This window comes from Leptinotarsa decemlineata, unplaced genomic scaffold, assembly GCF_025532065.1.
Source record: "Leptinotarsa decemlineata unplaced genomic scaffold, Ldec_3_MD MMD2_tig00000576_RagTag_RagTag, whole genome shotgun sequence".
Taxonomy (NCBI): domain Eukaryota; kingdom Metazoa; phylum Arthropoda; class Insecta; order Coleoptera; family Chrysomelidae; genus Leptinotarsa; species Leptinotarsa decemlineata.
Window position 1 is genome coordinate 10,914,944 of NW_027412551.1, and position 21,958 is coordinate 10,936,901.

At 34.9% G+C, this 21,958-nt stretch overlaps 1 protein-coding gene and 1 long non-coding RNA gene across 5 annotated transcripts in view; one reads left to right on the forward strand and one right to left on the reverse strand.

Moving 5' to 3' along the window:
- The window catches only part of Rbcn-3A (rabconnectin-3 alpha), a 97,500-nt gene that overhangs the window by 7,369 nt on the left and 68,173 nt on the right, over nucleotides 1–21,958 (forward strand). For all 4 annotated transcript variants that reach the window (XM_074174431.1, XM_074174433.1, XM_074174432.1 and 1 more), the window contains 7 exons: nucleotides 1,364–1,494; nucleotides 1,555–1,732; nucleotides 7,617–7,784; nucleotides 7,841–8,081; nucleotides 10,197–10,457; nucleotides 12,496–12,967; nucleotides 19,144–19,742. In XM_074174431.1, the coding sequence (XP_074030532.1) occupies nucleotides 1,364–1,494; nucleotides 1,555–1,732; nucleotides 7,617–7,784; nucleotides 7,841–8,081; nucleotides 10,197–10,457; nucleotides 12,496–12,967; nucleotides 19,144–19,742 (2,050 nt within the window). The remainder of the gene's footprint in view (nucleotides 1–1,363; nucleotides 1,495–1,554; nucleotides 1,733–7,616; nucleotides 7,785–7,840; nucleotides 8,082–10,196; nucleotides 10,458–12,495; nucleotides 12,968–19,143; nucleotides 19,743–21,958) is intronic.
- On the reverse strand, nucleotides 16,393–16,794 carry LOC111505823 (uncharacterized). Its single transcript, XR_002722186.2, has 2 exons — nucleotides 16,609–16,794; nucleotides 16,393–16,560 (listed from the first exon to the last, which is right to left on the reverse strand). It is a non-coding gene; the product is annotated as an uncharacterized lncRNA (long non-coding RNA).

A 21,958-nucleotide genomic window follows, 5' to 3' on the forward strand; every position in this document is an offset into this window, starting at 1 on the left:
CATGAGAACGATGATAGTTGTCCGTACAATTTTTATCTTTTCGTGGGTAATTGTTGGCTATGGCTTATGAAATTTACAAGAAATACTATAAAAAAACTTGCGACGTCGTCCAGAGGAAGAGATAGTTCTCATGTTGCCTTTCTATTTCTAATTACAATATATGTTCTTTATTGAAAAATATTCGTTCAATAACTTAATGTCTTTCCAATATTATTCAGAATACCCCCCTCGTTATTTAACGCCTGGGTCTTTTCCGTCCAGATCGCAAACACATGGCCTATTTCCGTTAAAAGTCTATTCAGAATTTTGAAGAACTATTGATTACAAGTGGTGTGATTTATGATGCCGCCAAAAGAGAAGAGACATTTCTTTTCTTGACAAGAAAAGGTTTCGTTCCCAAGTAATTTATTTATATTAGGCGTTTATGGTTCTTGCGTAAGTTTTACTATTGTCAGAATATTTGGAAACGTGCTATCTCAAGTAACTTTAGAAATATTACATACAGGCCCTATTTATGCTCTGTTACAGAAGTAACTCTATCTCTTTGATGATCGTTATTTATAGTTTTTGAATCTTGATGTAATACTCCACAGAATCTTGTTTGTTGGGGGTTAAAATGGACACCAGTATGTCTTGGCATAATCATGTCGCTGAAATTGCAAAGGCCGCGTCTCAAAAGCTTGGAACACTGTTCCGAACCAGAAAACTGTACACACTTCAGCAACACTTGATGCTTCATAAAGCTCAGATCAGACATTTTTTGGAGTATTGTTCTCATGTATGGAGCTCCGCCCCCAAACATACCCTGAAGTTGCTGGATCCATCCAGACAAGCGCCATCCGCCTGATTGGAGATGCGAACATCAAGTGCAACCTTGATAGCCTGGAACATCGAAGAAAGGTTGGAGATTTGTCTCTCTTCTATAGATACTTTCACAGGAAGTGTTCAAGTGACCTGGCACATTTAATTTCACCAAGAGCGGTACATATCAGAAATACTCTGAGAGATGGATTTTCCTGTAGTGTTTGTGTTTCGTCCTTGAAGATGCTTTGGAGATGCTTTGTGCTCAGTTTTGAGTTTTCTAGAAGAAATCTTAGGAATAAAATGATATGTATATGAGGAAGGTCAGAGAGTTCTAAATAATATTGTGCATAGGTCTATTTGATCCTCCACTGCAACCCGCCGAGGTTTATTGTGGCTCACACCTATTCAAGCTCAACCAAACAACTCCAGCTTGTCAATGAACCCAAAAACTTTATGTGGTACAATTTACGGCTATAAGAAAACTTGAAGGACCGAAGGAATGTCACTCATTTTTCAGCAGATGAATTCTTTAGGTTCACTCGTTTGCTTTCATTTCCAGAACTTGTTTCCACATAAGACGAAATGCCAAACACCATCCCCATGGTACAGGTGGACCTTCTCCTCCAATACCCACCTTGCCATCCACTTACAGTGTACATGATTTTCACTCTTATGGCTACCATGGCACAGGTAAATCCAAAATTATTTATGAATTGTACATATATTTTCTTGTTACATTTTTTTTTCTAGGAATAACTCCTGGGTTGCATTTCCATTTAGCAGCGTCTGTCAACGCTGAAACCGATATACCCTTGGTACCCAGTATCACTTATTGCAACCCACGACCGGCATTTGTACTACATTGGTTAGATAACAAGGAAATGCAGTTTAGTTTACAAGCTGAATTGTTTTTGGAGGAGTTTGCAAAGTAAGTTTTTTTCGTTACATATTTTGTTTGTGTATCCTAGAAATTCTGTTTAATTGGATTGTTTCATAACTTATTAATTCCTAACCTATCTACACATCTAGACATCTGTCTAAACATTCGTCGAAATTTTTGGGAAAGAGACATCTATCTAAACATTCCTCGAAATTTTTGGGAAAGAAAGTTTTTGGCTTTCTACTACTCCATATTGATACATAGTAGAAAGCCAAAAACTTTCTTTCCCAAAAATTAGTCACTCCTAGAAATATAACCCTTCCAGTTCATTTCTTGAAATCTTCCATCAAACATTGCTGCAAATCTATGATAGGGAGTGCTTTGAAAATTCATGCATAGAAGTCGTGTATGATGAGATGATTTTTTTTATATGTTCGCAACGTGATTTCCATTCAATTTTTTTTCATTTGGCTATATTTTTTCAAGGTTAAAATCTACTTATTTTGAGCAACATATTGCTTCATAGAGGCTCAAACAAGTTCTACTGGGTTCAAATCCGGGATAAAGTGGCAGACTTGGAATGTCATGTCCACTGTCGCTAAGGGTAGCTTGTAATATCCTCGAAAGCACGATGGATGTTGTTCACAGTTGTTGCCTGAGGGAGCAGATGTCAGTCAACCCCAGCAAAACTGTGAGAAAATTGTATGATCTAACGCCATCAGTACCACACCATCAGCGGCAATGGAGATCCTCGCCCTTACAAGATGCAATCCTCGCCCTTACAACAAAGATGTATAATGCCTTAGATACAGGAAAACCCTCTCTATGTGTATTTATAGACCTTTCAAAGGCATTCGATACGGTCAGTCATGACTTGCTTCTGGAATGCTTGGAAAACATCGGCATAAGGGGAGTGGCCTTAAAATTATTCGAAAGTAATCTTTCCAATAGATTTCAATGTGTTGAACTGAAGATGGTGAGGAGCAATTTTCAAAGAATAGAATATGGTGTACCCCATGGAACTGTTTTGGGACCACTTCTGTTCAATATATATTTGAATGATCTATTCAGAATAAACACAAGTGGTCAAATTATTACTTATGCGGATGATACTGCAATTTTCTACAGTTATGAAGACTGGCTATCACTTAAAATTCAAGCAGAAAGCGATATCCGTAATATTCAAGCCTTTTTCAACTATAGACTTTTAACAATTAACTTTAAAAAAACATTTTTTCTACCCATACATACTGATAAGAGAAGTACTCCTTCTTATGATAGCCTGCAAATCACTGAAAACATCTCAATATGCAGCTGTAATAAGATCAGATACCTTGGTGTTATGATAGACAATAACCTGAAATGGAATAAACAAATCGAATACATCACTAAGAAAATACAGTTTTTAATTTATAAACTCAGAAATGTTAAATATATTCTAGATTTCAAAGCAATGAGAACGATATATAAGGCGTTAGTGGAACCACATATTGTGTATGGAATATTAGCATGGGGAGGTTTAAGTAAGTCTCACCTCGAAAAATTAATCATCGTTCAAAAGCGCCTACTTAAAATTATATTCAATAAAGATATAAAATATCCATCGGATAGACTATTCAATGAAACTAATATTATGGATCCAAGGCAACTATTCTTTTCACGTAGCAACATCAAACAGCATAATTCTAAGCACGAATTGAAGAACCCGGAACATCAATACAATACAAGGAACAGACAACTCACATACTTGACTCCTTTTATGAGAAAATCAAAAGGACAAAAAAGTCTGACATATTTGAGTCCCAAACTATACCAATGTCTTCCAGCTGAAATTCAAAATATTTCAAGGCCAACTACATTCAAGTATCACCTGAAATTGTATATTTTCTCATTGCCCAGAACAACAATTCACAGTCTTATTAACTAATCATGCCATACAAAAGAAAAACCTGATACTTACCTTATATTTCAATAAACCTCATTAAATATGTACACATTTTTTATATCTATCTACCTTTACATTTATATTTCATATTCATTTTGGTTTTCATACTCTTATACAAGTATATATATATATATAAATATATATATATATATATATATATATATATATATATATATATATATATATATATATATATATATATATATATATATATATATATATATATATATATATACAGGAATATAGATATTATTGAGTGTGTATGATATAAATCAAAAGGAGAAAATTCGTGGACATGACACTCAAGATAATTGGAGGCAAACCGCGAACACGTGTTTCTGGCTATATATATATATATATATATATATATATATATATATATATATATATATATATATATATATATATATATATATATATATATATTATATATTATATTAAAAATAAAAAGCATAGAAAACCTTGGATAACAAAAGGTCTACGAATCTCATCTAAGAACCTACGGTCCCTTCATCATATCAGAAAATTTGTTTTGTCAAATAACTGGTTTCTCTCTTACTTTAGTAAATACAGAACTTTATATAGGACTATGATTCTTGAAGCTAAAAAAAGATATTTCAATAACAGATTATCGGAATCTAGAAATAAACAAAAGGAGAGCTGGGCAATAATTAATGACCTAAGAGGAGTAAATACTGCTTCAACCAACACCAGCATACCGTCTTGTAATGAGCTGAATAAATATTATAGTACAGTCGCCTTGAATCTATCTAAAACCATAGCAGTCACGGAAGACCCCATGAACTACATGAGAAATGTAACAGTCCACGACACCTTCTTCCTTAGTCCCACAAACCGCCAGGAATTGAAAGAAGCATTTGCTGAAATAAAAAACAAGAAAGCATCTGGTTGGGATAAAATATCTATAAAAATTTTAGAACAATTACCAATAAGCGCATTGGATGCTCTAGCTGAGGCAATTAATATATCTTTTGAGAAAGGCATGTTCCCAGACTGCTTGAAAAACGCTGTTATTATTCCAATATATAAAGGGGGCAATCATAATGACCCTAGTAACTTTAGACCTATCTCTCTCCTACCCGCTCTCTCCAAAGTCATCAAAAGACTTATTAAAAGAAGAATTCTATCATTCATGAACAAAAACAATATAATATCGACGACCCAATTTGGTTTCCAACGTAACAAATCCACCTCTGATGCCACATTTGAACTACTCGAGCATCTATACCTTAAGCTTAATGACAATGAAGCCGCGGCAGTGGTATTCTGCGACTTGTCGAAGGCTTTTGACTGTGTGAATCACAGAATATTACTGGGAAAGTTAGAGAGATATGGTTTCCGTGATGTGGCTCTGAAATGGTTCGAGTCTTATCTCTATAAACGTAGACAGGTGGTCTACTCTGATGGTCTAACCTCTCATGAGTCTTTGATGGATTGTGGAGTACCACAGGGCTCTGTCTTAGGACCCTTATTATTCCTGCTTTATGTGAATGATCTTGCACTCTTGGATATTGCGGGTAGATTTACAATTTTTGCAGATGATACCACCATTCTTTGGCATAATAAAGACACTCATCATTTGAATGCAATAATAGAAAATGACATTCACAAGGTCAAGAAATGGTGCGACGCCAATCTGTTGTCCTTCAATGTAAATAAAACCCACATTCTCACCTTTAAATGTTTGTTAAACCCAATTTCAATAGGTGATAAATGTCTACAAGAATCCTCTTTGGCTAAATTCCTTGGGGTATTTATTGATAGTAGGTTGACGTTCAAGGAACATGTCGCAAGTTTATGTACCAAACTTGCCAAAGGCTATTATGCACTTAGAGTCATATCCAAGGAACTCGACCCAACCATGGCAAGATCAACATATTTTGCATTTATAGAGTCACACCTGAGATATGGGATCTGCTACTGGGGCAATTCCGACAAAGCATCTTTCAATATGATATTTAAGCTACAAAAAAGAGCTGTCCGGTATGTTTGTAGGGCTGGCTTTAGAGATTCATGTCGTCCACTATTCAAATCACATAGAATAATGACCCTTACCTGCATATTTATACTAGAGACGGTGTGTTTGATGTTTAAAAAACATAAGTTAAATAGAAACACCATAAAAAACCCTAGTTACCTGACTAGACAGATGGGTAATTTGGATCTTCCTAAGCCCAACACTACACAAGTTAAAAATTCCCTGATTTATAACTCAAAAAAAATTTTCAATCATTTACCCCAGAATATCAAAGATCTAAATTCAGAGAGAAAAATTAGGAAAAGTGTCAAAGAGTTACTGTTTGATAAGGCATACTACACTTTGGATGAGTTTTTTAACGATTCGCTTTAAATGTAAAACTGATGATTTGTCTTTGTTGTCTTGTATTTTACCTTATAGTTTTGTATAGTAGACTGATGAGCGCCTTGGGCGCATGTTTTTACTTTTGTTAGACTTGTTTTACTCTTTTGCGACTTATTTGTTTATACACATTAATCTCATCTTATTCGTCTCGACTAATTTTATAATTTTTATACTTCCACTTTTATGCTTACTTGTATTTTGTACCTTCATTACTTTAATGATTACTTATGACACTTTGTCAATAAGAAGTTATTCTTAGACAATAAAGTATCAGTATCAGTATATATATATGATGTGTTGTTTTTCCGGGTGTTCATCCGTTGTGTACTATTCGATAGTCGACGTTTCGCCATCATCTCAGATGGCATTATCAAGACGAGTTACTGCTTCGCTTCGAGAGGTGTAACAGTTACACACCAAATAGGCATTTGGAACAAAACCATTTTCACTACCAGCATTAACACTAATCAATCTTTGTCCTTTACAAGTTGGTTTGTGTAGATCTCGTGTCATCACTGTAAGCTTAATCATGGGTACATGTTGAATGGATATGTTTCATCCACGTAAATGATAGGTCGAATATTCTTCAGAAAATAGGTCCTTTTCTGCTGCATATTCGGTTTTTCTATCAAAACTTTTCTATTTGTTTCAATTGTTTCCCATGAAACCCTCATTTTATGCATAACTTTCCGTAAACTGTCTGAATATCCAGAGTAATTATTATCCCTTCGAAACTTTTTATGGATGGTATGTAAAGCAAGCACTCTCTTGTTGATTGTTGCAGAAATAATTATATTATGTCAAAAAAATACCTTCATCAAAGTAGTCTGACTCTGTCTTTGGACTTGACCTCTTTCTTTATCGTGGAATTGAATTTTTGCCATTCTCCAGTGTTTTCATATCTCTTACAACTTGAATGGTTCAATACATCATTAGCTTGCACTGCTCGTTCCTGAACTATGTTCAAATCTTTTATTGGCTTACCTGCATGTGACTCTTGTTGCACAATTTGAAAAAATTTCTCTGTTTGACACAAATTCCATACTGAAGTGCCATACAACTGCCACAGTACAAATTACAAAATTAATCTCACTTTCTGTTCTGGCTATACTTGAGTCAACTTCCTATGATGTAGGTAGAAGATATTGTCCAAAAAATAACAACTGCCTTTGCTAATTAAATATAATGAGCCAAAATTTAAGCAAAGCTTATCACACAATCGCAATTGACAGTATCAAAATACCACTAGAGAAGTTGTCTTATTATGGAGTTGGGAATTTCACATAAACTGCTTGAATCATACCCGTCAAATCGTATTCAAATGAGTTGGAGGAAAAAATCACTCTCTCGGACAATTTTTGTTAAACAAGAAGTGCCTCAGGGTTCTATTTCAGGGCCAAATTGCTCTATCATTTATACTAACGAATTTCTCAAAAATAGGGTTTAGGCAGTTGACAACTTTTCTAGTACAATTTAATTCTGTCAAATAACAATATGGAGAAATGATTATCTGTTCACATGTGTTTTTCAGGATTATGAAAATAACGAAGTTATTGAAATGAATAAACTGGCCGATTGGTTGTAATTATAAACTATTTTTTTAGACCTGTTGTCGACAATCCCGATTCGGAAGAGTCATCTGAGGAACCGTTAATGGATTCTGGCGTGGCGGATGGTGTTGATGCGCGCATAGAGAGTTTCCTAAGAGATTGGCATCACAACCCGGACTTGTTGTTCAGCATCCATCCAATAGATGGAAGCTTCCTCATATGGTAAGTACGCTTCATGAAGAAACGCTAGCTCATCTTTTACTTCTTTATTTCCTTAGGGTTGTAGATTGGTTGGATGAATTCCATCCGGGCTCTTTCAGACAGGCGCAGGTTTCCTTTTCTACTCGCATTCCGTCGGCTTTTCCTCTAGGAGACTCGATGAGCATGTCTACGTCTGTCAGCTTGTATAACACGGCTCCGTTGCTGAAACATTTAGTCAAAGAAGCCCTCCAGAAGGAGACGTGCAACAGAGATCTGACCTGTGTCAAGGAGGAAGACGAGAATAAGTCGTTGAAAGATGTAAATAGTTTCAATGGTTCAGTTTTAGCATAGCCCTGGTATCACTAACATATTTCTCATTGAGATGGTTTTTTTTTATGCTTTATTACCCAAGATCTGAAAATCTTATTGGCAAAGTCTAGTTATATTCAGAAGAAAATAGCCACGAAAATTCAGTTTTTATATAGTTTGAAAAATTAAATAAGTGAATATGCAAAATTAACAATTTACAAATCAACAATAGCACCACCCTTTGACTATTGCAGTACATTACTCTATTTTGTGAGCAATGAAAATCTAAACAGACTACAGAAGCTTCAAAACAGATCCATGAGGGCAATATTAAGTTATAATAAACGCACATCTGTGGAATACATGTTGGAAACACTGTCTCTTATGTCTGCTAAACAAAGGATAACACTGAATATGCTTATATTTATATTTATCTTTTTTTTTGTATCAAGATGAAGTAGTAGAAAGCCAAAAACTTTTCCCAATACCATATTGAATTGAAATTGTGCACAATTTTTCCAGAAACAAATTCCATAGTGTAAATAGGACTCGATTTGTGCAAAATAAACTGATCTTGTAATAGTAGTGTCTAACTCTCTTGCAACAACTGTCACTGCATGATATCCTGCTGCTAGTCTTTTACACAAGTAGTCCTCATTGGAATCAAAGTTTAGATTTTCGTCAATGAAGAGCCCTAAAAATTTGTTTTTCTCCAAATTTTCAGTTTTTACATTTTCCAAGTGTACTTCCCCTATATTACATCTAAACGTGACCACATTCGTTTTGTTGATGTTGAATGATAAAAGATTGTAATTAATTGCCCCACTCTTTCACCCTTCTTATGTCGACGATGATTTGTTCAAGTAAATTTGGGGGTATTGCTATGCCAGAGGATAGCGGTGTTGTCAGCGAAACATGAAACAAATCCCGGCAATGTTTTTCCTACTTTCTGGTATTATAATAAGAAATACTCTTTTAACCTAGTGAATTTTTTTTATAGAATTTTCACTTAGCTCAAATGAGTTTTTCGAGCGACTGAAGAATTCTATTTATAGTTTCAGGATGAGTAAGTACTTTGATTTGAATTTCACCTTCCAATAAAAGTCGGACATTAAATAAAAATTACTTTTTTGAGGTAGGTCAGTCCTAAAATACATGCATTTGTTAATTTGTCACAGATATACAGAAATCCTTATCCAGTTTTTTACAAGTTTTCAGTCGATAGTAATTGATCCAAATGAATTTTGAAAAAATTTGATGACGGTGAATTTTTCGCTCCAGTTGAGAGGTTAATGAAATCAATCAATCTTTTGAAAAAAATATGTTTTTATTGAGTTTTCATTACGCATTATTATAGTCAATAAATGAGGTAAGATAATTGAGTGCCCAAGTAAAAAAATGGGCCATGCCATACAATTCGTTTTTTTTTATGATTCTGGATCGTGCTGCTACCTTTAGACCATAATTTGACCTCATTGGAAGTGTGCCATATCCCTATATTCATTTACAAGATGAATAATAAGTTATTTTACTGAACGTTTGACTTATTCTACAAAAACCATCCGTTTTCTCAAAAAATTGATTTTGTTGCATAGCCCCTTCTCTTACTGAGAACCAAATTTGTTGCTGTACAAGAAAAGCATCTATAAAAATGTTTACTGTCACAAAAACATATGTCTGTTGGATAGAATCCAATATCTGTCGTGGTTTAGTTAGAGAAGTGGTTTTCCTGAAGGCATCTGCCAAGTCCTGGGTATGAAAATTGGGAGAGAGATGAAATAATGTATTTCCTGAGATTTATAAAAAAGGGTTTCAATGTAGTTTTCAAAAATAGTAGCAATAGGGGCGACTTTGCTAGGAATAATACACATACAGCTTGTCGAAACTAGGAAGAGACTTGAGAATTCTATCTCTCTCTCTCACACAGTCTCCTAACAAACGTGCATTTTATAGGAGGTCCTAAGGCGAGACTTTCAAGTCGCTTCCTAGATTTGACAAGCTGTATTGATTTATAAATGAGCCAATTTTAATAATCACAGCAATATGTTAAAATATGTACCAGGGTTTTTAGTTATTCCACTCAAAATCTGTGATGATTTATCAATAACCTCAAATCATTTACAGATACCAGTAATTACTGACGACAAAAACGAAGCCGTGCCAATAGTCTTTCTAGTAACAAAACATGATAATGGAACGCTGAATTTGTGGCAGATTACGTTCGCTGACAAAAGCAAGTTCAGTCAAGTCTTGAGCATCGGACACAAAAGCAGAGCTTCCGGTCATAGATTCAGAGTCAACGACATAACGTGTCATCCAGTTTTACCGTTACTTCTGACGACCAGCCACCATAATATTGTCGATCAGAAATCACACGTCCGTAATGTACGTATATAATTATGAGGGACTAGGTATAGCCATCCATCTTTTCAATACTTCAAAGTCTGAAATTAAAAATACAACTCTTGTGCAAGTGTTTTCAATCGTATCGGTCCACCACAGTAAGCAGTATTCCATAGAAGGTCCAATTTAAGCTTTATACACCATTACAAGTTGATGGGGGTGTGTAAATCTTTTTGAAAAGTTTTTTTAAATATTGATTTCCAGTTGATACTCAACAAATTATTGGACTCAGTCATCGAAACTGGGTAATTTTACATTATGATATCCGGTTTTTTCACATTCACCTTCTTACTAATGACTAATGATCACAAATCTATCGCCTTATTAACTCGTTTCGCACTGCACTTTCCGAACTAGACTCGTCTATGTGTTGGTAATGCTTATATATCTCGACGGAAGTCTTCGGAAGCCAGTGGAACAATTCTCGAAGTGACACAGCATCCAAAAGGAACAAGGGCTTTAAGTGGGGGTGAGCGCGACCTTGACCAAGTCGCAGTCGATCGGTGGCGACCAGTGGCGGCCTGCTTTTTTTTCCAGGGGATAATTCACAATAATATGAAATCTTTTGTTGGTTGGAAACAATATGAGTCCCTGAGGAACACCAGCATCGATGGTAATGGTATCCGTAAGAGAACTATCAATGACTACTTGTAAGAAATATTTAGTAAGAAAGCTGAAACAGTCAGGAAAAAAGACGATCTGGCAAGCCCCGACATTCTAGTTTACTTACTAAACCCTCTTGCGAGATATAGCCAAAGACTTTGGAAATCGCTCGATTGGATAGACACAAAGAAACTTCCGAAAATAAAAATGGACTGAACAAAATTGAAGTATTTTTTGCCGAAACTATTTGTTGAAAATATTCCAGTCTTCGATAAAGTAGTATAAACGACGCTTTTATATTGCGAAAACTTAGTGAACTCCCTGCTTCATACATCTAAAATCATCTATTCAACCATTACCAGTTTCATTGTTAAGACAAGAATACTGTTACGTTTTTCCCGCGGGTTAGTACAATTAAACTCAACTTTATTTCACTGCTACACTAACAATACAACACAAACACTTTAATTGAAACTTAGAACTAATACTCAAATATCTATCGCCTTAGGTTAGGTTAGGTCTAAAGTGAGTGGGTCAATTCAACCCTCCACCACAAGGGTTTATTGTGGCTTACACCTATTCACACTCGGCCAAACAAACCCAGCTTCTTAACGAAGCCGATTATTTTGAGTGGTGAGTGGTCTTTCAGGTCAGATGGTAAGAGTACGGCTCTGCCAAACTCTAAGAACCTGATTCGGTCCCCAGCGGGGCAGGCACAAAGTATTTGCTCTGCTGTTCCATCATATTCCAAACAGAGGCAACACACACTGTCTTCTGACAGTCCAAGTTTCTGCATATGATGATTCAATGACCTGTAAGAAGGCCTGTTAGAGATCCTAGTTCATTTCTACTGTAGTCCAACATTTGTTTGGTATCAAGCTTCGAAGGGTGAATAAACGCCTTGGAGTGAGCCACTCCTGGAAGATTCTGCCAGAAGTCCATAAATCTTCTTGCCATCCAGATGTTCATCTATCGCCTTATTAGATTACGTCGTACCACACTTTCAATGAAATTTTCCCGATCTGCGTGTTGATGGTATTTATATATGGTAATGGAAATCTCTGGAAGCCGATAGGGAAGTCGCTAGAAGTGTTTCGAAGCAACGCGACATCTGGAACAATCTCGAAGCGTAAGTCGAAATGAGCGCTACCTTGGCCGAGTACCAATCGGTTGACCAGCGGCGGTCGGAGTTTTTTTAGTCAGGGAATGATTTTAACCATACACTAGTTCTGCTTTCTTTTTGAGTATTGCCATGCCATGTTTCATATCACATATCAGCATACTTTCAGCAACATGATTTTTTTGTATTATATTTCTAGTATTTTTTCCTCGGCTATATTTACAATTCGATGATTTTTGGATGCCCGATGTTGAACGCCATTTAACGCTGCAATAAATTGTAATTCTCATTTCTCAGGGATTCTGTAGCGAACTGATACTCTGGAAAGTGGACGCGGTAGGCCCTCTATCGAAGTCCGGGGGAATATGCGAGCTGGCTCGGATCAGCAGCCCTGAACCTTCGGCTTTCAGCAACGTTGCCTGGATCCCGACTCTGCTTCCCTCTAGCACCCTCGGCAATCTTTCGAACTCGCCCAGCGCTTGTTTCGTGGCTTCGGACGGACAGTGTCTTAGGGTCTACCAGGCGGTCATCGACGCGAGGACGCTTCTGGCCGATCTCTCGTTCAAAGATAACAGGAACCACGAAGAGTACGAAAGTGTTTCGGATTTGTCTTCTTTTAATCAGGAGAGCATGTTGGAGAACATCAACATCGTGTCTCAGCAGAGCACGTCGAGGCCGGGGTGTATAATACAGCTTGAGACAATTTCCGAAGCGATCCAATGGCAAAATACTACTTTCTTGCATGTCTACCAGGAGCAGTTGATAACTGGTGAGTTTAGTGGAATCAACATGAATATATGATCCTTTTCTCTTGATATCCTAAGATGTAGTGGTTTCGTTTGTTATTTGACTCTACTTTTTCTTTTTAGGATTGCATTCATTTTGGTATTCCAAGTTCTCTTTGATTATTTCGAAACAAAACTAAAAACAATACAGTTTTTATACTTCAGATTATGCATTCATATTAAATAGAGATTGGAGTAATTGTTGATATCATTTTTAATTTATTTCTCTATGAAAACATTTCTTTCTAGATATTTTTTTTATAACGACATGGTAAATGTAAAAGAAATCTTTGCGTATATATCATATTTTTAACTATATAACGTACAATATTTCATAATGTAAAGCTTCAAATTTTATGAAAATTTCTATACCGAAAAGTATTGTTGAATAAATGGAATGAATTTTAATTCCGAATATTTCTATAAAAAAAGTTTTTGGCTTTCTACTACTCCATTTTGATACAAAAAAAGGATGAGGGAATCTTCCAAAGAAAAGAAGGAAGTAATCAATTTGATAATAAGTAACTCTATACATGGATGTGTAGATCATGCAAAGAAGTAACTTTCAGACACAAACTGAACTCCATGTGAGTACAATTTGTTACCATTCATCTGATCTTATTCCACAACGAATGTTTGAAATACAAACTGAGTAAAGAAAAGTATCTTCTGTATAATTCAGTGTTCATATAGAAGTATTTGTTTCGAAAGAATTTGTTCTTTCGTGTAATTCAATGTTTATATGAAAGTAGCTGTTTTAGGAGGACTTTCTTTCAGTTTGTGTCTGAAAGTTACTTCTTTGCATGATCTACACATTCATGTATAAAGTTACTTAGTTTCAGATTGATTACTTCCTTCCTTTCTTTGAAAGATTCCCTCATTTTTTTTGTATCGAGATGGAGTAGTAGGAGACCAAAAACTTTCTTTCCCAAAAATTAATCACTCCTAAAAATATAACCCTTCAATTCCAATTTCTATAAAGATTTAAAACTCTTGTTACTTATTCTATTGTGCTCAGAAACAGAAGTAGGGTCGAAACATTCTTTCCATTATATTTTCTGTTCATATTTGATCTTTCTTTCATATATAATTTGTAAAAATGATGTCGGTTCTTTTCTACATTTTTGTTTCTTCGGATTCTCCATATTTTTTTTTCAACTGCAGTCAAAACGACAAAATTTCAAGTCTTGATTGAATCCTCGTCAATCACCTTTATAAATATTCAAGTAATACTTAACACGTGAAACACGTGTTGGGATTTTGTAAACTGTTCAGTGAAAATCTCAGAATAAAGTATTACTTCAATACGTTATGGATTTTCATCAAGTCGACCCACTTCGCTACACACCTGAGTAAATACACTGTCAATATCAAAATCTGATAAAGTGACCATAAAAAGTTAGAGAGTAATCATAACAATCATCAGTTGTACCAATCAAAAGCTATACTTTTTCATAAAATGAAAATACGGTCCTAATTTTTTAACCTTTTTCTATACGCAGGGATATTTCAACCACCACTACTATGTGCACTTGAAAGAAATAAAAGAAAAAGTTATTCAAGACAAGACAAGACAATTTATTTTCCACTGAATGTTACAATACAAGTACCATACATTATGGGAATCGTCACTAATAAGTAGGTTATAATTACAATTTCACTTTTTGGTCATAAAATAAAATAAATTAATATAAATAAATAGGTACATGTACACACTTTAAAAATTAATAAATGAAATATAAGTTTATCAATACTAATTAGAATTATTTATAAAAAATTTGAATCAAAAGACTACTGTTTCATGTGGTCCGAGTCAAAATTTTCATTCAAAAACTCCTGAACTGAATAATAGCATTTCTGTACTGAAAACTTTTTTAGATAATTTTTAAATAAACTTGTGCTGAGTTCTCTTAATTTCTTAATTTCACATATTTTATTGTAGCATTTGATTCCTATATAATTGGGATTCTCCTGTCCGATTGATAATCTAGAGAAACATAAATTGATGGTGTCCTTCTGCCGCGTATTATGATTGTGAACATCCTTTCTTGTTTTGAGAGAGTTATGTTTATTTATGATGTGAACAATTATTGAGTAAATGTACAAGCTTGGTAATGACATAATACCCAGCTCAACAAAGTGGTTTTTACAAGATGTTTTGCTAGATAAATTCAGCATACACCTTATAATTTTTTTTTTGAGTGATAAATAATTGACCACTATTATGGGCTTTTCCCCAGAAAATCAGACCATATGACAGGCATGACTGAATAAGGCCAAAATATAGTAGTTTCAGTACTTCCATTGACACTGTGTTACGCAAGTTTCTAATAATGAAGCAATATGAGCTCAGTTTTGAGGATGTATGTTCAACATGATCGTTCCATGTGAGTTTTTGAACCAAGTGGACCCCTAAAAATTTTGTACAGGTCGAGTTTTCTAATGATGTTTCTTCAGTTTTAAGTAGTATGCTCTGGTTCACAGTGGCATTTTTTGTATTAAAGTAAACAGCTATTGACTTGTCTATATTCAGAGATATGTTATTATTACCACACCATTGGGTTATGTTTTTGATAGATTCGTCAGCTTTGTCCTGTATTTCCCCCCTTGATGATCCTTGAGGAGTGCCTATTCTAGTTTCAATCGGCTCGGATCGGACACCGTTGATTTCTACTTGTTGATTTCTATTTGACAGATATGAATGTATCAATTCCAAACACGGGCCTCTAACACTAATATGATACAGTTTAGCTTTCAACAAATTGTGATCAACGGTATCGAACGCCCGGCTCATATCAAAGAACAGTCCCATTATGTTTTCTTTTTTGTTCAACGCGTCATGGATGTGAGATATAGCTTCTTCTAATGCTGTCGTGGTAGATTTTTTCGCTCTAAACCCATGCTGTGAACTATCTAAAATATTAAACCTTTCGAGATAATTGCAGAGTCTTACGTTATAAGAGTATTCATATATTTTACCAATGTGACACTGAACCGCCACTGCCCTATAATTTTTGGCCTCCTTTCTACACCCCTTTTGCTTGTAGAGTGGAACAACTCTTGAGAACTTCAATTGTTCAGGGTATTTACCTTCATAAAAGCTTCTATTTATTAAAATACTTAGTGGATGTGATAAAATGTCACCAACACTACATTGTGAGATTTTCACTGGAAAGTTTTAAAAAATTTCAGCACGTGTTTTGATAGCTTCCTCAAGTGTTTTCATAAGAAAAAAAGTAAAATACTTTGAAGTTAACTTCAAGAAACAGATCGAAATCTTAATTATTTTAATATAAGTCCATTTTATTACTTTCAATGACCTTTCTTTCAAAGCAAATTGCAGACACAATTTTCATCTTTCACACTAGCAGCAGTTTCCTAAGCTCATGTAGAATAATAAATACTGAGCTATATTCAAAACAATATATTATAGGGGAAAATGAGGTTATATTACATCACACACCAAAAACATTTTTCATGGATATACCTCTTGAAAAATCTTCTATCGCCTTATATATCTGATTCCGGCAATGATGATCACAACGCAGGCAGTAATTTTAGCAACTGAAATCAACATCTGTCATAATTCAGTATCACAGAACCACGATTAAATGTTGTCACTTACTTTCAACGAGATTTTGGGAAATCATTTCCTAAATTAGTTTCAATTTTGACTGGGTTTTATTTCGACATTTTCAGATGACGTTCATTTGACAATTCTCTTGATGTCTACAAAATAATTTATACAGAGTAACATTGCCATAATTTTTATAGACAGATGTTGAAGTTCAAAGATTTTTCGTGGGTCGTTTTTGTGCTGAATTGAAACTGACACAATACATGAAAAATACTAGTTGATATGCTTTGTTTTTTGGTCATAATTCCGGTGTTAGCGTTTTAAAAAAATTAATCAGAACAGAAAGGTGTTGGCTTTCTACTTTGCCATCTTTATAGAAAAAAATGTGGGAATCTTTCAAAGAAAGAAAGAAAGCAAGTAATTAATTTCAAATTGATCTCTTCACAAAGATGTGTAGATCATGCAAAGAAGTAACTGGCAGACATTAATTCGCTCATTTGATTCAATCCCAATTTGATCCAATCCTTCGAATCGAAAAGGTTATATTTTTAGGAGATATACATTTTTGGGGAAAAAAGGTTTTGAATTTCTACTTCTCCATCTTCATACAAAAAAATGTGGGAATCTTCCATGCAGAGAAGTAACTTTCAGACACAAACTGGATGAAAAAGCCATCTCAAAACAACTACTTTCATATAAACATTGAATTATACAAAAAACACGTAGGAATCACACGTTAAAAGATAAGAGCTCGTTAGTCCTTAGCTCGCACAAGTTTCTCAACTTCTGAGAGTTGTCGTTCGTATGGGGGCGACAGCTTATTAACGGAAAAACAGATTTTAAACAGATTCAACAGATTTAAACAGTTTGTACTCCAAATATTCACCATTGAGGATGACAGTATTCCATATAAGTGAAATTTTACTTCTCATGTAACAATCCTGTGAGTAATATCTAAATCAATTCCATAACGAATGTTAGGAGTACAAACTAAATTGGAAATTGTATTTTTGTATAAATCAATCTTCATATAAAAGTAGTTGTTTCGAGATGGCTTTTTCTTCCAGTTTGTGTCGTGAAAGTTACTTTTTTGCATAATTTACACATCCTGGTAAAGAGTTCATTTTGAAATCAATCGCTTTCTTATTTTCTTTGGAAAATTCCCAGATTTTTTGTATAAAGATGGAGAAAGGTTTGATGAGAGGAATACGATACAGAAACTGACGTTTTTTTGAATCCAATATGGCAGATGCCTACTACTCGTCAAAAAACTAGATGGCTCAAAACTAACAAGAAAAATATCTTGTAAAAATAGGTGCAGATAAGCCTACCATGCAGGTTAGCTTCTCAAGCAAACTGCTAACAAAAGAAATACTTACAATTTATCAAATCTAAGAAGAGACTTGAGAATTCTCACAACCTGCACATTTCCTGGCAAATACAAATATAATTTCAAATTATATTCAATGATATTCAGTAAGTAGGTAGTTACAATTCATTTTCACTACAATGAAGTCTCTATTTTGAGCAAAACTCATTTATTCTCTTTTATACATTACCTTAGTATGCTTCAATAAACACTTATTCTTTAAAATTATTTCTAGTGTCATTTTTTTTGGGTAATTTTCTACCAGCTGTCGTCCCAGAAAGAACAACAACCCTCGAGAAGTTTTCAGGAAGGTCTGACCTTTCAACGTGCGATTCATGCCACGGGATTTCTCAGTTTTTCCCTTCAGTGTTTGACAGATACAAAAAAATATATTTTTGTGAAAGAAAGGCTTTAGCTTTCTTCTTCTCCATCTTGATTTAAAAAAAATGTGGGAATCTTCCAAAGAAAGGAAGGAAGCAATCAATTTCAAAAATTAACTATATACAAGTATGTGTAGATCATGCAAAGAAGTACCTTTCAGACACAAACTGAAAGAAAAAACCCTCTCGAAACAGCCATTTTAATTTAAACATTGAATTCCAGGAAAGAAAAATACTTTCGAAACAAATACTTTTCTATGAACGCTGAATTACACAAAAAACACTTTTCTCTATTCCGTTTGTATTCCAAACATTCGTAATGGAATCTAATCAGATATCATTCACAGGATTCATACACAATATAATTAATGAAAGGAGTGAAATTTCACTTACATGGAACACTGTCATCCTGACTGCTAGACATCTGAAGTTTCGCTGTAAGACCCTTGCCTCATCGGCTCTTCAGTAGTAAATACGGATATAAGAAAAAACAATTATTAAAATTTCATAAAATTACGATCTTTTGTCACGGAATGAGTTGAATCCACCTATGTCATCGATGACAGTATGTAAATAACATTCATTCGCTTATTTGATTTAATCCCAGCCATAGGAATCTTGTTTAAATTGAAAGGATAGATTTTCAGGGCAGTTTAATTTTTGGGAAAGAAAGGTTTTGTATCAAGATGGAGAAGTAGAAAGCCAAAACTTTTCTTTCCCAAAAATTAATCTGTCCCAAAAACATAGTCTTTCAATTCAAAAAATATATATAAAGTGCAAATGACCAACGGTTGATGGTAGAATTAATTTTTCATCTTGACCACCATATTTCAGGTCAGAAAAGTTCGCCAATAAGCCTCTCCGGACACGACGCCATGGTCGACCTGCAGCAAGCATCGATCTTCAAAGAACCTTTCTTCATCGTTTTACTCGACTGCACCGACCAAAACACGATCATACACATGTGGAAGTTGACGATCGCTTCAACCGACACCGAATGCGCTTTAACGGGCAGCCAAATGTACGTGCCCGACTGCATCCTGGTGCAGGACGAGAACGACCTCTCAAGGAAGAACAGCATGGAATCGTTGCATCTGAAACCGTCGAAAGTGAGTCCGCACATCAACTTGACCGTGACGAGAGAAGTGAAGCAAGTGCTCCCTCTGCCGGACGGAATCGAAATCGTGCACGCGACCCCAGCAGCAGGACATTTGAGTTCCGCTTCGATATATCCAGCCTGTTTGGCACCATACTGTTTCGCTACGGCGTGCAGCGACGGAATCATCAGGTTCTGGACCGTTTCGACCAATTCGAAGCAAGTGAAGGAGTTCAGTCACTTGTTGTTGGAAGAGGATGGGGAAATCGTCAACACTGGTCAAATTTGGACGGAGTGGAACATGATCAAGGAATCGGCCATCGAAATTGAAGGCCAGGTAATAATTATTTCAAACTTTACATCTATCGGACTAGTTAGAAACTTGAGCTGAAGTAAAATTGTTCAGAGATATGCTTGTAAATTTTTTCCAAGGACACTGAGCAAATTGTCCATCAGGAGTAACCACAGCAGGAGGATAGTTTTCTGCCCCGAGGGCAACCCCTGGTGACCTCGAATCTAATGGCCTTATTTTGAAGATTCGTACTAGCAGTTTTGTAAATGGAAATGTTACCTTCAAGTCATTCTGAATACATATATAGCAACCTTCTATACATACAGCGTGACTCACGGTCGATGGTAGGTTGGAAGTTTCTGGAAAACTCAAAGCATGATTTTTCTGAAAATTTCACCTCTCACATTTTCTTACCTGTTCTATCGATCTAAAATATTTTCAGCATTGCGGCGTTGCCACTTCCATCAAAAAGTCCTAGCAACTTTATTTTTTTAAATGACACATCCCGTATATTAATACATTTTTGGAATCGCTCTGGTATTTTAATACTTTTTTGTTAATAATGTCCTATACCTATCCCTATCTGTTTTCGAGATAAAAAATAAATTGTGCTAAATATGGTCCAAAACATAGCCTTAATTGAAATTAAGTACATCAGTACTCTCAATTCATCAAAAGTTGATATTCTGATGATAGTTTGGACAAACTCGAAATATTCAAATAACACCAAGAAATCGACTCCATATCATACAGGGCGTGCTAAAATTACTATTATTTCCATTGTGCATAAAAGTAGTCAAAAGTTCAGTTTTTCAAATGAAACCCCCTGTATATTACTCGGTGAATTGAAAGATGGTGAAAAATGCTTCAAGATGATATATCATGTCCCTATACCTAAATCGTCAAAATTTCTCAATAAAGTCGCTTCTTCTAGAAACATTATTTTTTTTTTTTTTTTAGAATTTGGATTTAGGTAGCAGTGGAATTATCAAGCTTATAGGAGTTCGGTTACTTTTATAAGTAATTTACAAAGAGTTATCGACGGTGTTTCGAATCATCTTCCAAAATGAATGCAAATGTCGATTATTCAAACGAAGTTCTTATGAAATTATTTATTATACACGGACAGTGTGATCAAATCATTGTCAGAACATGTAAAAAATTCAACCAATTTCTAGGTAAAAAGTAAGATTTTGTGAGCTAAAACATGTGAAAGTACAGACAATAACAGAATAGGATGATTCAAAATAACAAAATTGTAAACAAAATATCACATTTTCACAATAAATGTTGAAAATGTTGTCCATTACATTCTAAACACTTTAAAATGTTTTTTTGTACGCGACTTGTGGTTGATTTTTCAATTTCCTGAGGATCCAGATATTCAATACTCCGCACTATTTGCCGTCGCAATTCTTCTTTGGTAGGCATTGGAGTACTGTATACCCTTTGTTTTGAAACACCTCATAAAAAAAAGTCAAGTGGCGTGAGATCGGGTGATCTCGGTGGCCAATCCCACGGCCCTAAACGCCTAAATTATTTTGTAATCTTACAAACTTCCTCTCGTTCATTGGTGTTAATTCAGAATACATTTGGTTGAATTTTCTACAAGTTCTGGCAATGATTTGATCACACTGTCCGTGTATAATAAATAATTTCATAAGAACTTCGTTTGAATAATCAATATTTGCATTCATTTTTGGCGATTTTTTGAAACACCGTCAATAATCATTTATCAATTACTTATAAAAGTCACCAAACTGTCATAAGCTTGATATTTCCACGGCTACCTAGAAATCAAATTCTTTAAAAATGTTTTTCTTCAACTGTTATTGAAAATCTCTTTGATAGAAACACTTCAATCAGAACACCTACCAAAACATCATTTAGAAAAGTTCACACATGCAGTTCGTGCTATTGGTAATATTAAATCCCTGTGAAGTTACTGACGATGACGAAGTAGTATTTAGTCACACTGTAGAAAGTCCTTCATGGCTAACCAATAATCCTCCTTAAAATAACGTGAGTTGGCGTATGTAGTTGTAACATATGCCTTGTAATCCAAAGATCGTGTGTTCAAATCCCATGGACCTTATCATTTTTTTTATTATCAGCAGAAACGTTATACAAAAAAATTTGTATGATACATTTGTTAAAAGTGATTTTATTTTGCTCGTGAGTTTGCTCCACTTGCTGACGCTCGTTTTGCAATAATCCCCACTCACAAAATAAAATGCCACTCTCAACACTTTTAGGTAAAA